The 15,885-nt window shown below is 33.2% G+C and overlaps 1 protein-coding gene and 1 long non-coding RNA gene across 12 annotated transcripts in view; both read left to right on the forward strand.

The window, feature by feature from the left end:
• The window catches only part of LOC125776402 (uncharacterized), a 30,290-nt gene extending 28,497 nt beyond the window's left edge, over window positions 1–1,793 (forward strand). Inside the window, exon 3 of the long non-coding RNA XR_007421675.1 lies at window positions 210–1,793. This is a non-coding gene — a long non-coding RNA (uncharacterized LOC125776402). The remainder of the gene's footprint in view (window positions 1–209) is intronic.
• The window catches only part of LOC105233704 (uncharacterized), a 746,688-nt gene that overhangs the window by 220,072 nt on the left and 510,731 nt on the right, over window positions 1–15,885 (forward strand). The window contains exons 3-6 of one of the 11 annotated variants that reach the window (XM_049447982.1): window positions 10,138–10,800; window positions 12,487–12,672; window positions 12,753–12,832; window positions 12,886–13,093. The exons of 9 other annotated variants lie outside the window; for them this stretch is intronic. In XM_049447982.1, coding sequence (XP_049303939.1) covers window positions 10,138–10,800; window positions 12,487–12,672; window positions 12,753–12,820 — 917 coding nt within the window. In that variant the 3' untranslated portion in view covers window positions 12,821–12,832; window positions 12,886–13,093. Of the gene's footprint in view, window positions 1–10,137; window positions 10,801–12,486; window positions 12,673–12,752; window positions 12,833–12,885; window positions 13,094–15,885 lie in introns of those variants that run through there. One more of the 11 variants, XM_049447983.1, reaches the window with a different exon arrangement.

Raw genomic sequence — 15,885 nt, forward strand, 5'->3', positions numbered from 1 at the left:
CTAATAGTGACTATAGTAATTTAGTGATTCTGTTAGTCAGGAGTCTCATTTTGGTATTCTGGCAGTTACAGTATAGTAGTATACTGTAAAGTAGTATACTCTATTTGCCAGAATACCAAAACGGGACTCCTGACTAACAGAATCACTAAATTACTATAGTCACTATTAGAGACATGAGACAATTGTCTCACGCAGAATACCGATATTAGTGTGTTTTTGAGTGTCAAGTTACATATAAGTGCACTTATGGAAATGGAAAATCACAGCGAAAAATTGCTGAGATAGGAAATTTAAGTAGTGCGTATATGAAAGTCATATTCAAAATAAAGACCGAAATTAGGGGATAATACTTCTCTTATAATGGTATATCTGTATGGCAGAATGGGTTGAATCGGACAAATACTTCACTTAAAAATTGTAAATAAATGTTTTTAACTCAACACATAAACTGTGGAGCGTGTGTAATTTATTCAATTTAGGGCCGAATTTATAGTGATTATTTAACCCAGGGATGGGCATATTAGCCCTCAGTGGCATTTTGCCCGTGCGGGCACGAGTGCACATTTTGAGGGCTAGGTGAGGGGATCATCGCGGGCAAACATGAAGAGGGAAGTGAGCGCAACGTATTTTACCACTACATATTTACAAATGAGAGCAACGTATTTTCTCACACCATGTTTACAAATGAGAGCGCACGCCTATATGGGAAGTTGCACTGTGGGTAATAATTATAAATTTGCCTAATAATTTTAAATTTCTTTGGAACTATTATAAATTTATAAAATGTAAGACAAATAACAAAAAGTATAATAAATATTTGATTTTAGTAAACATTTTTTTTTTAATATGTCTTTATATCAGCATTTAATTTTGTTTATTTGAAATAATAAATTATATGTTTAGTTTAATCTCATTTGCTATAGCTACACGCATTATTGTACCAAAATTTAAATCAGATAACCTACTTCTTATTTTAGATATAATTTTCGAAGCAAAAAGTTTCAAGCCAGGTTATTTCTTTAAACTTCCTTATAAAAAGTAATTTTAATTAATAACTTCAATTTATGAACCACTGTTTCTTCAAACACATATGACCAAATGAATCTTATGAGAGCGCAATGTAAATAATTACCCAACAACCCTTCTACCTCCCGCCAATCGTAGAATTTCCATCGACATTAGGTTTTCCGCAGGGTTGCCAGGCTCGATATACTGTAGTAATTATAAAAATTGTCTTCAATATATTTGAAATTTTCTTAAAATAACTCAAATTCAGAATCGATTGCTATTTTTTACAAATATATAAACTAATTTTAATAGTTTGATTTCAGTTTTGATATTTTTTATTATGAAAAATTATAATTGAAAACTTAGATGTGTACAAAACTACATTTGCGTATTGAATAATGGCAACATTATTCGAATGAAAACGAGAAGAAAACGCTTGCCGCTCTTAGCGAAATGAGAAGATGTTTATGCCATTAGCGTTTGTATTCTATTTGTGTGTTTAGCCACTCTCAATCATATATTTTTATTATATACCGCGCAAATATATTTTTATTTGATGATTTCTTATATTTTTGAAAATATGTGTTCCCTTTATATATCGCGATTTATTATTTTAATACATTTCCAAAGGCAAATTAGATTTTTAAAATTTAACAAAACAATTATAGAAAAAAACCTCAATTCGTTGAATATTTTGGTAAAACAACCAAACTGAAAATATCACAAATCATATATATATATAAAGGGTGATTTTTTAAGAGCTTGATAACTTTTTTTTAAAAAAAACGCATAAAATTTGCAAAATCTCATCGGTTCTTTATTTGAAACGTTAGATTCGTTCATGACATTTACTTTTTGAAGATAATTTCATTTAAATGTTGACCGCGGCTGCGTCTTAGGTGGTCCATTCGGAAAGTCCAATTTTGGGCAACTTTTTCGAGCATTTCGGCCGGAATAGCCCGAATTTCTTCGGAAATGTTGTCTTCCAAAGCTGGAATAGTTGCTGGCTTATTTCTGTAGACTTTAGACTTGACGTAGCCCCACAAAAAATAGTCTAAAGGCGTTAAATCGCATGATCTTGGTGGCCAACTTACGGGTCCATTTCTTGAGATGAATTGTTGTCCGAAGTTTTCCCTCAAAATGGCCATAGAATCGCGAGCTGTGTGGCATGTAGCGCCATCTTGTTGAAACCACATGTCAACCAAGTTCAGTTCTTCCATTTTTGGCAACAAAAAGTTTGTTAGCATCGAACGATAGCGATCGCCATTCACCGTAACGTTGCGTCCAACAGCATCTTTGAAAAAATACGGTCCAATGATTCCACCAGCGTACAAACCACACCAAACAGTGCATTTTTCGGGATGCATGGGCAGTTCTTGAACGGCTTCTGGTTGCTCTTCACCCCAAATGCGGCAATTTTGCTTATTTACGTAGCCATTCAACCAGAAATGAGCCTCATCGCTGAACAAAATTTGTCGATAAAAAAGCGCGAAACACCTTTCGAACCGAACACTGATTTTGGTAATAAAATTCAATGATTTGCAAGCGTTGCTCGTTAGTAAGTCTATTCATGATGAAATGTCAAAGCATACTGAGCATCTTTCTCTTTGACACCATGTCTGAAATCCCACGTGATCTGTCAAATACTAATGCATGAAAATCCTAACCTCAAAAAAATCACCCGTTATAAGCATTTTAATTAAATGAACTGCAATATGTTTAAACACAATAGATATAATGGTCATAAGTGTCTTTTTTTATACATATATGCAGATATGCATATGTACGTATAAAATCCCACAACTTGATAAAAGTTTTCCCAATTGTAACTAAAATGAATTTTTACAACTGGCATCACCACCATTGACTAATTTAACACATGTACAGTAGTGTAAACAAAATAGGAACAACCATAAGGTGTTGTGAAGTTTTAAAATATGCTGTTTTCTTATTAAATAAAATTGTTTTTAGATACAAGTATAACATATATATATTTTTTCCTAACAGTGATTAGAATTTCCAGCATCCAAAGGTAAATTAAAACAGATATTAATGCGAATCTCTAAAACGTGCAAATTATGTTTACCTTTTTTAGTTCACCGAACTGTACAATTCCGATATGAAGTAAACTTCCACTCTTAAATTTGTGTACAATGTCAGTATTGCCGCAACCACTCTGCGATGAACATGAAGTTACGGAGGAATGTAATTGATTTTTTTCGCAACTTTTCTCAACTTGTTATTCCCTTCTCTCCGTAAACTGATATTCCCCTCATCTGGCCCCCGTGCGCACTTTGCTAATGTACTGAAGACAAAACGACGACAGACGACAAACGACAAACGAGAGTACGAAAGTGAAATGAAAACAAAACAACACAGCTGTCCATTTTGCATGTACACAACGTTGTGGCCATACTAATACCTTGCACTTCAATGAAATTTTAATATTTTGTTCAAAGTTAAATTTTTTATGCAAAAAATAAGTAAATAGGTATATATTTTTGTTTTAAATTATGAATTGTTATTACAAATGATATAATAGAGCTATTTTATGCTTTTATTTGTAAAATAGCGTCAAGTTTGTAAGAGTTGTGAATAATTTTACATTTTACATATTAGTGGCATCACCACTCTTCCTCATCTCTCTTCTTCCATTCTACTGTCGTTCTACTGTGTTTAGCAAATAGGAGTTAGCGAGAATGACAACTGTCGGCCTACAGTCGTGTATTCGTGTCGTCGTAAAAATAAGTGTCCATAAGAACGTGTGTAATATTTGACAGATGTCGTTTGTCGTCTGTCGTCGTTTTGTGTTCAGAGCATAACTTTGCGGGCTAAAAATGTGCCCATCCCTGATTTAACCAATACCAACGACTTAACGAACTACAGTAGAATCGCGAAAAAGTTAACCAAAGTGTCCCAAGGATTTTTTACTTTTCCGAATTATTAACTTCTCCAAAGGTTTTTCGCATTTGGAAAAACTTGGAAATAAACGTAAATTTTGTGATATAATACGTTTCATTTATTTGCATGAGTCACTTTTACTCATAACAAAACAGAAACTTGGATTTAGTTTGTATTTTTCGCATTATACTTACTTATGGACATATTAATATGTAAGGGCTGGCGTAAAGAAGTGGTCGAGACTTGTTTATTTATTTTCTTTTGTGTAATAGCTCCTGACAATTTTCGTGCGCATATTAATATATGTATGTATATTTGCATCATTATCGTTTATATACCACTTTATCAAGATATTGATGCAATCAACTACTTTCAAAATAAAATTTAAAACACTAACTATAAATAACTCTCAAGTTTAAACGTTCATGATCACGTATGTATGTACTATGTACCTCGCCACACCGACAGTATTTTTTTACAAAGAAATTCGGGGAATACATATCAATTCTTTTTCTTGCAATTTTTTTTCTTGCTAAACAAACGGCTGTGTTTAACAAAAAAAAGAATTGCAATTGCAAAAGAAGCAATTGTGTTTCTTGCTAAAGAAACGGTTGTTTTTTAAAGATAAGCTCAAAAAAGTTGATGTGGACGCTCAAAATCGGTCAACTTAGCGGAAGGTTTAACTTTCTCGCGAGTTAACTTTCCCGCGATTCTTCTGTACTTTTTATTTACAATGCTTTGTTAGCTATTAATTAAACCGCCAATCTCTGTTGATTAACTATTAGTTAAATAACAGCTGATATTAAAAAAGTATAATTCAATTGCTTTCCCTGATGTTTTGTCAAAATGGCTTGCGGATATAATATTGAGTCTGATATTGAAAGCGATGTCGTCACCGAGGGCATTTAGAATATTATTGTAGATCGTCGCCCAAAAAAATTAGTAATCGTCCAAACTTTTTTCAAATGTGTGATCCCGCAGAGTTTCAAAACTGGTTCCGTCTGAGCAAAGAAGTGGCGTGGCAAGTTCTGACGTGTATAAAACCAGGAGTTCAAAGCAAAACAACAGGACTGCTAAAAAAAACAACAAAAAATTAATATTTTTCAAAAGTTATATTTTTTTACTCAAAGTAGTTTCGTTGTGTTTCGATACAGCGTTTAGCCGGTTAATTAGTTAGTAATTAATATTTTTCAAAAGTTATATTTTTTTATTCAAAGTAGTTTCGTTGTGTTTCGATACAGCGTTTAGCCCGGTTAATTAGCATTTCAAATGAGTGTTTAAGGCAGCGTTGTCCACGGCCTATGCGCACAATAGCGCACGGACAGTACCAGACACCTCACCAGAGATAAGTAGATGTTTAACTCCTCTCTCAATGGAAGTGAGAGAGAAATTGCTAAACGTCAAAACCTACTGAACTTTGACAGCTAATCGAGTTCAGTAGATTTTGACGTTTAGCAATTGGAAGCGAGCGATGGCCAGATTGAAATCTTACCAAATAAATATGTAAACGGAGGGATTTGTTGCATCGTTCAAGACCACTTATAAAAAATGTTAAACAATGAAAATTAAATAAATTTGTGAAATTTAAAGGTATTTGATGAAACGTTTTGTAATTTGAAGACTCATTGTATTATTTTCAATGGAAAATGATTAAAAACATTTAATGATTAAGAGCTAAAAGGCTTAAATCCTTTTATTGGGTATTGAAAGTTCAAAAGTCAATTGTTCTAATTTACTTTCAAAAGATTTAAATAGTTTCTCCATATAATAAATAACCACTACATAGTAATTTTTATTCGTACTAAATGTTGGGTGTTTTAATTTAAAATGCCAAAAAATTCTTATTTTGTCCGATCTGGCCATAATGGAAAATGTTATAAAAAACGCTTATTTTGAGGCGCTCTCACACTGGAATAAGTTTAACATCCCTTTATCCCTGCACCTCACACCAACATGTCGCGAAAAGTGTCTGTGAAAGCACTATTGTGCTACTGTATTCAACCTCATAGGCAAGCAAAGCAGAATTTTGCGATCAGTTGACGCTAGAATAACCAACACAAGCATAACGTGCACACAGTCACGTTGGACAACACTGGTTTAAGGTCATTTTTCGGAATGTTCTTGAGAATATCGGCCGTCGCCTTTTGAATAGCTGAAATGTCCTGAAACCAGTGTGCTTTCATGGGCAAATGAAGTTTTCCAAATATGTAAAAATCACAGGGTGCCAGATCAGGTAAGTAGGGTGAGTGATTAATGGTTAATATGAAGTTTTTTGTCAAACAATCAGTGACAAGCGTCGACCGATGATACCGCGCATTATCGTGCAACAGGCGCCAGGACCCTGCCTCACGGTATTGTGGTCGAGCACGACGAATGCGTGACAAAAGACGCTTCATAGCACCAAGGTAAAACACAGCATTAATCGTTTGGCCAGGTGGGACGAACTCTCGGTGTACAATACCTTCGGATTCGTAAAAACAAATCAGCATTGTTTTTATTTTTGACTTCTGAAGACGACTTTTTTTGGCCCGACTTCTGATCGTCACAGAGGTCCTCACGACCTTCTTGGAATCGCTTAAACCACTCATGTACGGGATAGGCACTGATCACCATAAACTTTTTTCATCATTTGATATGTTTCAGTAAACGTTTTCCCAAGTTTAAAATTTACTACCGATCAATTGTAGTAATCCAATTGTCTGAAAATTTTTACGGAATGTCAACAAGAGATCAAGCTTTTTATTTCATATACCCACCAATAGGTGGCGCCACCAGAAACAGTTATATTTAAAAAGTTCTGTTTCTTTTGCGACAGACCTTGTATGTTTGGCAGTGGTACCAACATTGAAATCCAGAAAAATTACGCTGCTACCACACATTTCCGTTAAGAGAAGTATTAGTCAAACTCTACACTATGAATACTAAGTACTAGTTAGCCAATAGTTAACATTTTAGTTTACCAATGGTTAACTAATAACTGTGAATTCGGCCCTTAATGCACAAAAGAAAAACAATAAACATAAAAACATGTTATAATCTTATACTTTACTTTTACTTTACTACAAGTATACGGTGTGGAACCGGATTAAGTTGTGTCGCGTACATATGATAGTTATTTGTTGATGTAGTTGTTATTTTGATGGTAGAGAGACCACCGATAATTTAAACGTTTTACCCGTTCTCGATGAGAAAAAGAGATTTTTGTCGTTGACTTCGATGGTGTAAACGTGTTCATCTATTCCTTGTAGCAGAATGTTTTTGTACAGCAACGATTCAAAGTGGGACCTGGCTTGATGTTCTTAAGTGGAATCGGTTGCCGAACTCTCGTGCATATAAAATTCACCTGACACTCGAAGTATTCCTGTTCGGCGGGTGACGGCTTAAAATTCTGTTTATAGTAGGATCTTAACGCAAGTACGACTGATGACTGTACCTGCACCCATTGAGCGATTGCTGATTTGCTCCGGTGCCATCTTCCTACGTTTGCTGTTGGTTGGTGTGCCACATTGATGGCGGGGCTGTAATATGTATAGTATACTCGTATTGTTTTGATTTGGCTGACAATATGTTCGATGAAAGCGAATTCAAGTGGGTTGTGGTCAGTATGAACAACGAATTCTCGCCTTACAACTCAATGTCGAAAAATCGTATGAATTCGTAAAGCACTGTGAATTTTCTATCATTCTCTATCATATCACATAAAACTCATTTAAGGTATTTAGGTTGGTTTTTAATATAAACACCCCAGACACGAAGCAAAATGCAGTAACGCAGACTTAAAAACTGCGTGCGAAAAAAAATCCTAAAATTTTAAATAAACATCATATGCTAATTTTATAAATATGCATACATTATTAATATGCAAATTATGATTGTTACCCACTAGCTACAAAAAATCATGAAGTAATTGATATAACGGAATATAATTTTGCAATAATAATTACCCTAAAGCATGCCACATTATGACTAAAAATTGTCCAAATCCAAACAAAATGGTTCAAGACCATAGATATCGAAAATGTTCACACCAGTGTCTATAGTTGACTTTTCACCGAAAATATCATTCAACGTATGAGATATACAATTGAAATTCAGACCAAATTCTTTCCTGAATCGAGTCGGGAAGTATTGAGCGGCCATATAACTAATGTAAAGATTTTCGAACTTCCAGGTGATTTTATGCCTAATATATCGGTCAATATTTTAGTTATCTTATTAAATATTACAAAACTTTAGTCACAACAGTATTTATTTGTGAATAAAAAAGGCACAATTTGTCGAAAAACTTGTCCTAGCTTCCATATATGTACATAACTATTACCAAGATTTTCAAACATCCGGCTAACTTTGCTTCTTATGATTGGTGATTTAATGTGAGTTACCTTAACGGGGGTATTCTGGTCTAGGATTTTGAAAAAATCGATATTTTTGGCATATTTTGAAAGTTTAGACTTCACCTTGGAAGGATTTTTCAAAATTCGACTTATTTTCGGAGATATAGCCGATTTTGTGACGTGGCGTCCGTGCTCACTAGAATTCTCTCCTAAACTTTAAACGCGTTTTTCTCGAAACTACTTTTTTTGAGGTGGTTGACATGATATCGCAAGTTCTACTGAACCGATTCCTTTGAAATTTAGTATATATCTTCTTTATACAATGCTCTATGGTGTCTGCCTTGGATTTCCAAAAATTTTGATTTGAAGTATTTTTAAAAAATTCGAAAAGGTCGAAAAAATCGGGTCACAAAAATTTTTATTTTTTCAAGTCGACGCCATTTTGTTATTTTTTTTATTTTATTTATTTGAAAATGGTCATCCCGATAACGACATCCTTACTAATGTATTTTTTGTGTTTTAGATCTCTACAAGGGTTGAAATCACGTCAACCAGGACGCAATCTCGACGAATTTTGGTTTTTTTCTTGCAATTTTTTTATATTATTAAAATGCCAATAAAAAACATGTAAAAAAAATGGATAGTAAAAATGTTAATTTTTTTATCTTAATTTAAAAAATGCCTAAAATTCATGCGTCTAGAACAGAATACTGAAACCCAGGGAACATTTGTTTGGTATGTGGCTTGATAACAGTTAATACATAAAACCGGGTCGATAGTACCCCAACTCCCATATGCTAAATGTAATGATTTTCGTATTTATAACAGACCTTATGCCGAATATGTTGGTCAGTGGATGAATTATACATATATATTTTATGTATATATAAAATTGCTTGGATACCGATCCTCTAGTTGACATTTTACACCATAAGGTATTTTCTCGGCTTTAATTCCTGAAAGTTTTAAGCGTTTAAAATGTTCGGTTGCACCCGAAATTAGCTCTTCCTTACTTGTTTTCTTTTGTATACATGTAAATTTTTTATTAAACTTCGCATTTAATTTTATTGGTACTTATGTTACAGAAGTGCTATTTTGGCTGTTTCATAATGCAGATATTGCCAGAAATGCAACAAATTTTTTAACTATAGCAACACTTTATATAACAGATCGTGATTTAGCCATAAACTGATTAAGTTCTAGTGTGTCGTTCATAAGCAAATGTGCATATACCATATGTAGGGTTACCATATTCCCTGAAAGGGAATGATCAAGCTGGCTTACCCAGATGTCGCTTTAGCAAGAAGTGGTGCGACAAAAACGACAATCTTCAGAGTGGCACGCGCCGGCGTCGCCACGCCCAAAAAAGGGAATAATGAGCAAATCGAAAGTGAAAACGATGCTCATTGTTTTTTTGACATCAAGGGCATTCCCTGATTTTGACCTTCGCCACAGATTCCCTGATTTTCATGAAAAATGCAGTGATTCCCTGGTTTCCTCCTGAATCGTCGATTTTTTTAAATTATCTTTTTTTTTTTAGCGAGAGCAAGACATCACAGCATTTTAGTTTACTTGGGCGTTTTGAATTTGCGCGCCACGCGTAGGATGCATTTACATGAATCATATCATTCATGGTTTTTTGAACTTGGTTGAGTTTTGAAACGCAAACCATATGATATCGCCATGTACATATGTACATGTATACCGTCGCATGCAACGAAACTGATTTTGGATATGGTAACCCTAACCATATGTATATCCACATGTACATACATACAAATGAGTATTTATTCATATATACTAAATATTAAAGTTCTCATATAGACAGATAATTTTGAAAGCTAATAAAATTTTATTTGCTTAATAAATTCACACGCTAACATTCTAACTTCAGCTGATTGTAGTTTAACATCTAATAAAAACATTGTTTTACTAAATGCCTATGAATGTTCCAATCATAAAAAGAATGCCAACCTTTGTAATGATAAAAAAAAATCAAAACCAAAGAACAAGGATAATGTTGCTAAAATATATAACAATATTGAGAGGCGTGTAAATGCACGTTTCGCTGAGATCCATTTAAAATCTTTTAGAAGAGATAACACTATACCAAGGTATCTCAACGGTGTCTTCTTTGAAGAAATTTGGAATTGCGAAGATAGTTATAAAAAAAGTACGATCGACATGGAGTCAATACTTGGAAGCCGACAGAAAAGTAGTACACTACTAGCTAATCGAGTAATAGGAGATGATTCTGAAGAAACTGATATTTCAGACAGTTCAGATGAAAGAACTTTTGAAAAAGATTCTTTAGAGACTTACTCATCGAAAGAGACCGATATAGACGAAGATTCTTTAGAAATAAGTTCTTTAATAGAACATAAATCTACAGAGAGACTGAAGAACAATGCAGAAGAAAGGATGGCCACATATCTTTATGGACTTCATACTCCACCCAAAAATGTTGTTCAAACACAAACACCTTATAAAAAGTCAACTGCTTTTATCATTCCATTTGGATCAGGCAAATCTAATTACATTTGTAACAACAACAATGGTAAATATAATTTAATAAACAATTCTAATTTTACGGGATGTCCCAAACAGCTATCCGTAAATTGAAAAGATACACACGTAGAATATACATATAAACGATAGAAAACACTGAAGTCAATCAACTGAAAAAACTGCAGGTGAAGATTTCAATTCATTTTATAAACATATGCCGAAACTAAGGGTATGGCACGCCTATATTTGCCCAACAAACATACGTAAACAAATAATTTCTTATAAACCAAATTCAGTCAAAAAAACCCAAACTAATTTACTTACATCTGAAAAAGAATTACAAGTTGAAGAGTTGCATATTCAAGGTAGTTATAAGAAAAGCCAACTATCGAAACATACTACGAGGTGTGTTCAAAAAGTATCGCGAATCGTAACTGGCAGTTTTCTTCGATTGCAGGGGCGTGGTGCATCATGAGTTCTTGCCACAGGGAAGAAGGGTCAATAAGGAATATTACCTGCAAGTTATGCGCAATTTGCGTGAAGCAATCCGCCAGAAACGCCCGGATTTGTGGAAGAACAAAAATTGGCTTTTGCACCACGATAATGCCTCTGCTCACACATCGTTGCTTGTGCGCGACTTTTTGGCCAAAAAGAACGCACTAATGATGCCGTAGCCACCGTATTCCCCAGATCTGGCCCCCTGTGACTTTTTCTTGTTCCCTAAACTGAAGAGGCCCATGAAAGAACGACGTTACGCTTCTCTTGACGAGATAAAGACGGCATCGAAGGAGGAGCTGAAGAAGATAAAAAAGAATGATTTTTTGAAGTGCTTCGAAGATTGGAAAAACCGTTGGCACAAGTGTATAGTATCTCATGGGGATTACTTTGAAGGGGATAAAATAGATATTCATGAATAAATAAATAGTTTTTGAAAAAACACAAAATTCGCTATACTTTTTGAACGCACCTCGTATATATTGACAATGCACTGCATACAATTGCCAAAGTAAATGAAGGTGATATTAATGAGCATAAACGTAATAATCATGAAAATTACTTTTTATCGGAAAATGTGAACGATTTGCCGTGCACTTAGGTTAAATCACAAAAATCTGCAGAATTTATTACAGGATATATTTGAAACATCTACAGCCACTTGTCTACATCCTTCGGCAACGACAAGTACTTCAAGGTGGAATATATGAGATTCAAAAAAACGAAATTTTCTTAATAGCTGACGAATTCCTGTATTTGACAGATTAAGAAAAATCAGATGATAAAAGTAATGTTTATAAAGATGTCCTCAATTTGGTAATGAAAGTAAGTCTGTAGTCAGCAAAATGCAAATAGATAAGGGAAAAAATAAGTAGGGAATCTTATAATAACGTATCTGATAATAAGTTTTTTTTTATTAAAATGATAAGCCTATATCAGATGAGAGATATGACTGAAAGCCTATACCGAAAGGAAGTAAACCGCCACATTAATGTAGTTTAGAGTTTAGAATCATTTACAGGTCGATTTAGAAGAAAAACTTGACGATGAGATTTAAAAAAACTAAAAAAATTCAGCTACAAGAAAGTGATACAATTTATGGTTAACCACTGTTATTCAAAGGACATAACGACATCATTCGCATTGAAACTTTGAAAACTCGAAACCGAAAATTAAAAAAAAATAATATGCTTTGGATATAAGACAAATATTTAAAAAAATGCTTCTTGATTTCACATAGGAAATTGTAATCTTTGTGATGGATCTCACTCTACAAAAAATAGCAATATAAAATGGTTTGTGGGAACAGAACCAATTGAAACATCGGAAAACAATACATCTATAGATATCAGTGCTTTAAGTTGTAGAGCAATTACATCAAATTTAAAGGAAGTTTCAACTATTTTGACTAATATCATAGACGAAGGTAAAGTACCTATACATATAGGAACATGCAACTAATTTCAAATGAAATTTAAATTTAATTTAATCTTTGTACCTCCACAGAATCTCTTAATAAGAAAGAACCACAAAAAAAGTTTACCAAAATGCGAAATACAGTATTACAAATATGAACCTTAGTACAGGTAAGAGATATTTTTATTACATAAGCATTTATTAACCGTACTTAATACCTTAGTTTTAAGAACGCAGTCAAATTTAGCTATGCAAATCACCAAAGTCAGCTGTGGGCATATTAGCCCTCAGTGGCATTTTGCCCGTTCCGGCACGAGTGCACATTTTGCGGGGCTGGTGAAAGGATCATCGCGGCCAAACAAGAAGAGGGAAGTGAGAACAACGTATTTTACCACACCATGTTTACAAATGAGAGCGCGCGCATATATGGGAAGTTGCACTGTGGGTAATAACTGTAAAATTGCCTAACAATTTTATGTTTCTTTGTAATTACTATAAATTTATAAAATGTAAGACAAATAACAAAAAGTATAATAAATATTTTATTTTAGTAATAATTTTTTAATATATCTTTATAACAGCATGTAATTTAGTTTATTTGACATAATAAATTCTATGTTTGGTTTAATCTCATTTGCTCCAATTACATGCATTATTGAAAAAATTTGTTCACAAGTGTATGTGCTTCCACACTTAAATACAATTTTCGAAGCAAAAAGTTTCAAACCAGGTTATTTCTTTAAACTTCCTTATACAAAGTAATTTCAATAATAACTTCGGGTCGTGAACCACTGTTTCTTCAAATACATATGCTCAAATGAATCCTATGAGAGCGCAATGTAAATGATTAGCCAACACCGCTTACCATAGAATTTCCAACGAATTGAGGTTTTCCCCGTAGAAACGAATCAGCAGATTGCTCTCTCACAACGAAGGGTTGCCAATCTCGATATACTGTAGTAATTATAAAAAATGTCTTCAATATGTTCCAAATTTTTTTAAATTAACTCAAATTCAGAGTGAATGCTATTATTTATAAATATATAAACTTGTTTTAATAGTTTGATATCAGTTTTGATATTTTATACTATGAAAAATTATAATTCAAAACTTCGATGTGTACAAAACTATATATTGAGCAATGGCAACATTATTCAAATGAAAACGAGAACAAAACGCTTGCCGCCCGTAGCGAAGGGAGAAGCGGAATTCGATGTTTCTGCCATTAGCTTGTATTCTATTTGTGTGCTTAGCCACTCTCAATCAATAATGCCATACCGCGCAAATATATTTGTATTTGCCGATTTCTTATATTTTTGAAAATATGTGTTCCCTTTAAACATCGCGATTTATTATTTTAATACATTTCCAAAGGCAAATTAGATTTTTAAAATTTAACAAAATAATCATAGAAAAAAACCTCAATTCTTTGAATATTTTGGTAAAACAACCAAACTGAAAATATCACAAATCATATATTTATATAAGCATTTTAATTAAATGGAACTGCAATATGTTTAAACAAAATATATATATATATTATGGTCGCAAGTATCTTTTCTTTTTTATATATTCAGATATATAAAACTGCCTTGCATATGTACGCATAAAAGCCCACAACTTAAGAAAAGTTTTCCCACTTGTAACTAAAATGAAATTTTACAACTGGCACCACCATTAACTGTTCTATCACATGTACAGTGGTGTGAACAAAATAGGAACAACCATAAGGTGTTGTGAAGTTTTAAAATGTGCTGTTTTCTTATTAAATAAAACTGTTTTTAAATACAAGTATAACTTATATTATTTTTTCATAACAGTGATTAGAATTTCCCATCATGCAAAGGTAAATAAAAACAAATATTAATGCGAAACTCTAAAACCTGCAAATTATGTTTACCTCTTTTTGTTCACACAACTGTACAATTCCGACATGAAGTAAACTTCCGCTCTTTAATTTGTGGACAGTATCAGCAGGAATAAAGGGATGTCCAACTTATTCCAGTGTGAGAGCGCTTCAAAATTAGTGTTTTTTATAACATTTTCCATTATGGCCAGATTGAACAAAATAATAATTTTTTGGGAATTTCAATTAAAACACCCAACATTTAGTACGAATAAAAATTACTATATAGTAGTTATTTATTATATGGAGAAACTATTTAAATATTTTTAAAGTATATTAGAACAACTGACTTTTGACCTTTCAATACCCAATAAAAGGATTTAAGCTTGTTAGCTCTCATTCGTTAAATGTTTTTAATAATTTTCCATTGAAAATAATACAATGATGCTTCAAATTACAAAACGTTTCATCAAATACCTTTAAATAAAATAAATTTGACTATTTTGTATTTCCAAAGATTTTAACCCTGGACGGTCATCCTTTTTTTTTTTGTACATTAACGTCATCCTTCGTCAATATGACTACACCATAAAACATAACCGAAAAAAAATCTACTTACGATTTGCGTACTCCTCTGTATGTGTGCATTCAAAGAGAGTAAACAACCGACTATCGCTGTACGAAAGCGGAGATGAACACGACCAATTGAAAACATATTTACAGTGGAAATAAAAAAGCTCGTAGTCATTTTGACGAAGGATGACCGTTTAGGGATAAAGAATTCATCATGAAATAGTTCAATTTGTACGTACGTGCTTGTGTGCTTTGATATAAAATATATAGAACATATAATTACATATGTATGTATGTATGTATATAAATTATATGCAGAGTCGTTTGCGCATTGTAAATATGTCAATCTGTAAGCGTACATTCCTTAACATCGGAAATAGCATAATTTTTCTCATTTAACACTGAAAATGCTCAATTCTGCTATTTTCGTGTTCCCTGATGTTAAATGTGGTGAAACACGCTAATAATTTTTCTGTGGTTTGGTGAAACACGCTCATCCAAAACAGTAAATATTCCAAACTTGAAATATCCCTCGTGAACCTTCTCTATTATTTTACGTTCGCTGCTCTTACATAATATATTTCAGAAAGACAGGTAGAAGCAGTCTTCTTTGGTCTATATGAAGACGGCTGTGTTAACTCTTTCCCAGGCTTGTCTATCAAGAAAATCTGCAACTTTTTCAATGAAATTGGATAGTATCCGTGACTCGGAATTGCATTGAAGAGCAAAAAGAGCACCTCTACAGCAATATTTGGTAACTCAATTAGCATTTTTGGGGTAATATTGTCATATCCTGGCGACTTT

This window comes from Bactrocera dorsalis, chromosome 2, assembly GCF_023373825.1.
Source record: "Bactrocera dorsalis isolate Fly_Bdor chromosome 2, ASM2337382v1, whole genome shotgun sequence".
NCBI classification, from domain to species: Eukaryota; Metazoa; Arthropoda; class Insecta; order Diptera; family Tephritidae; genus Bactrocera; species Bactrocera dorsalis.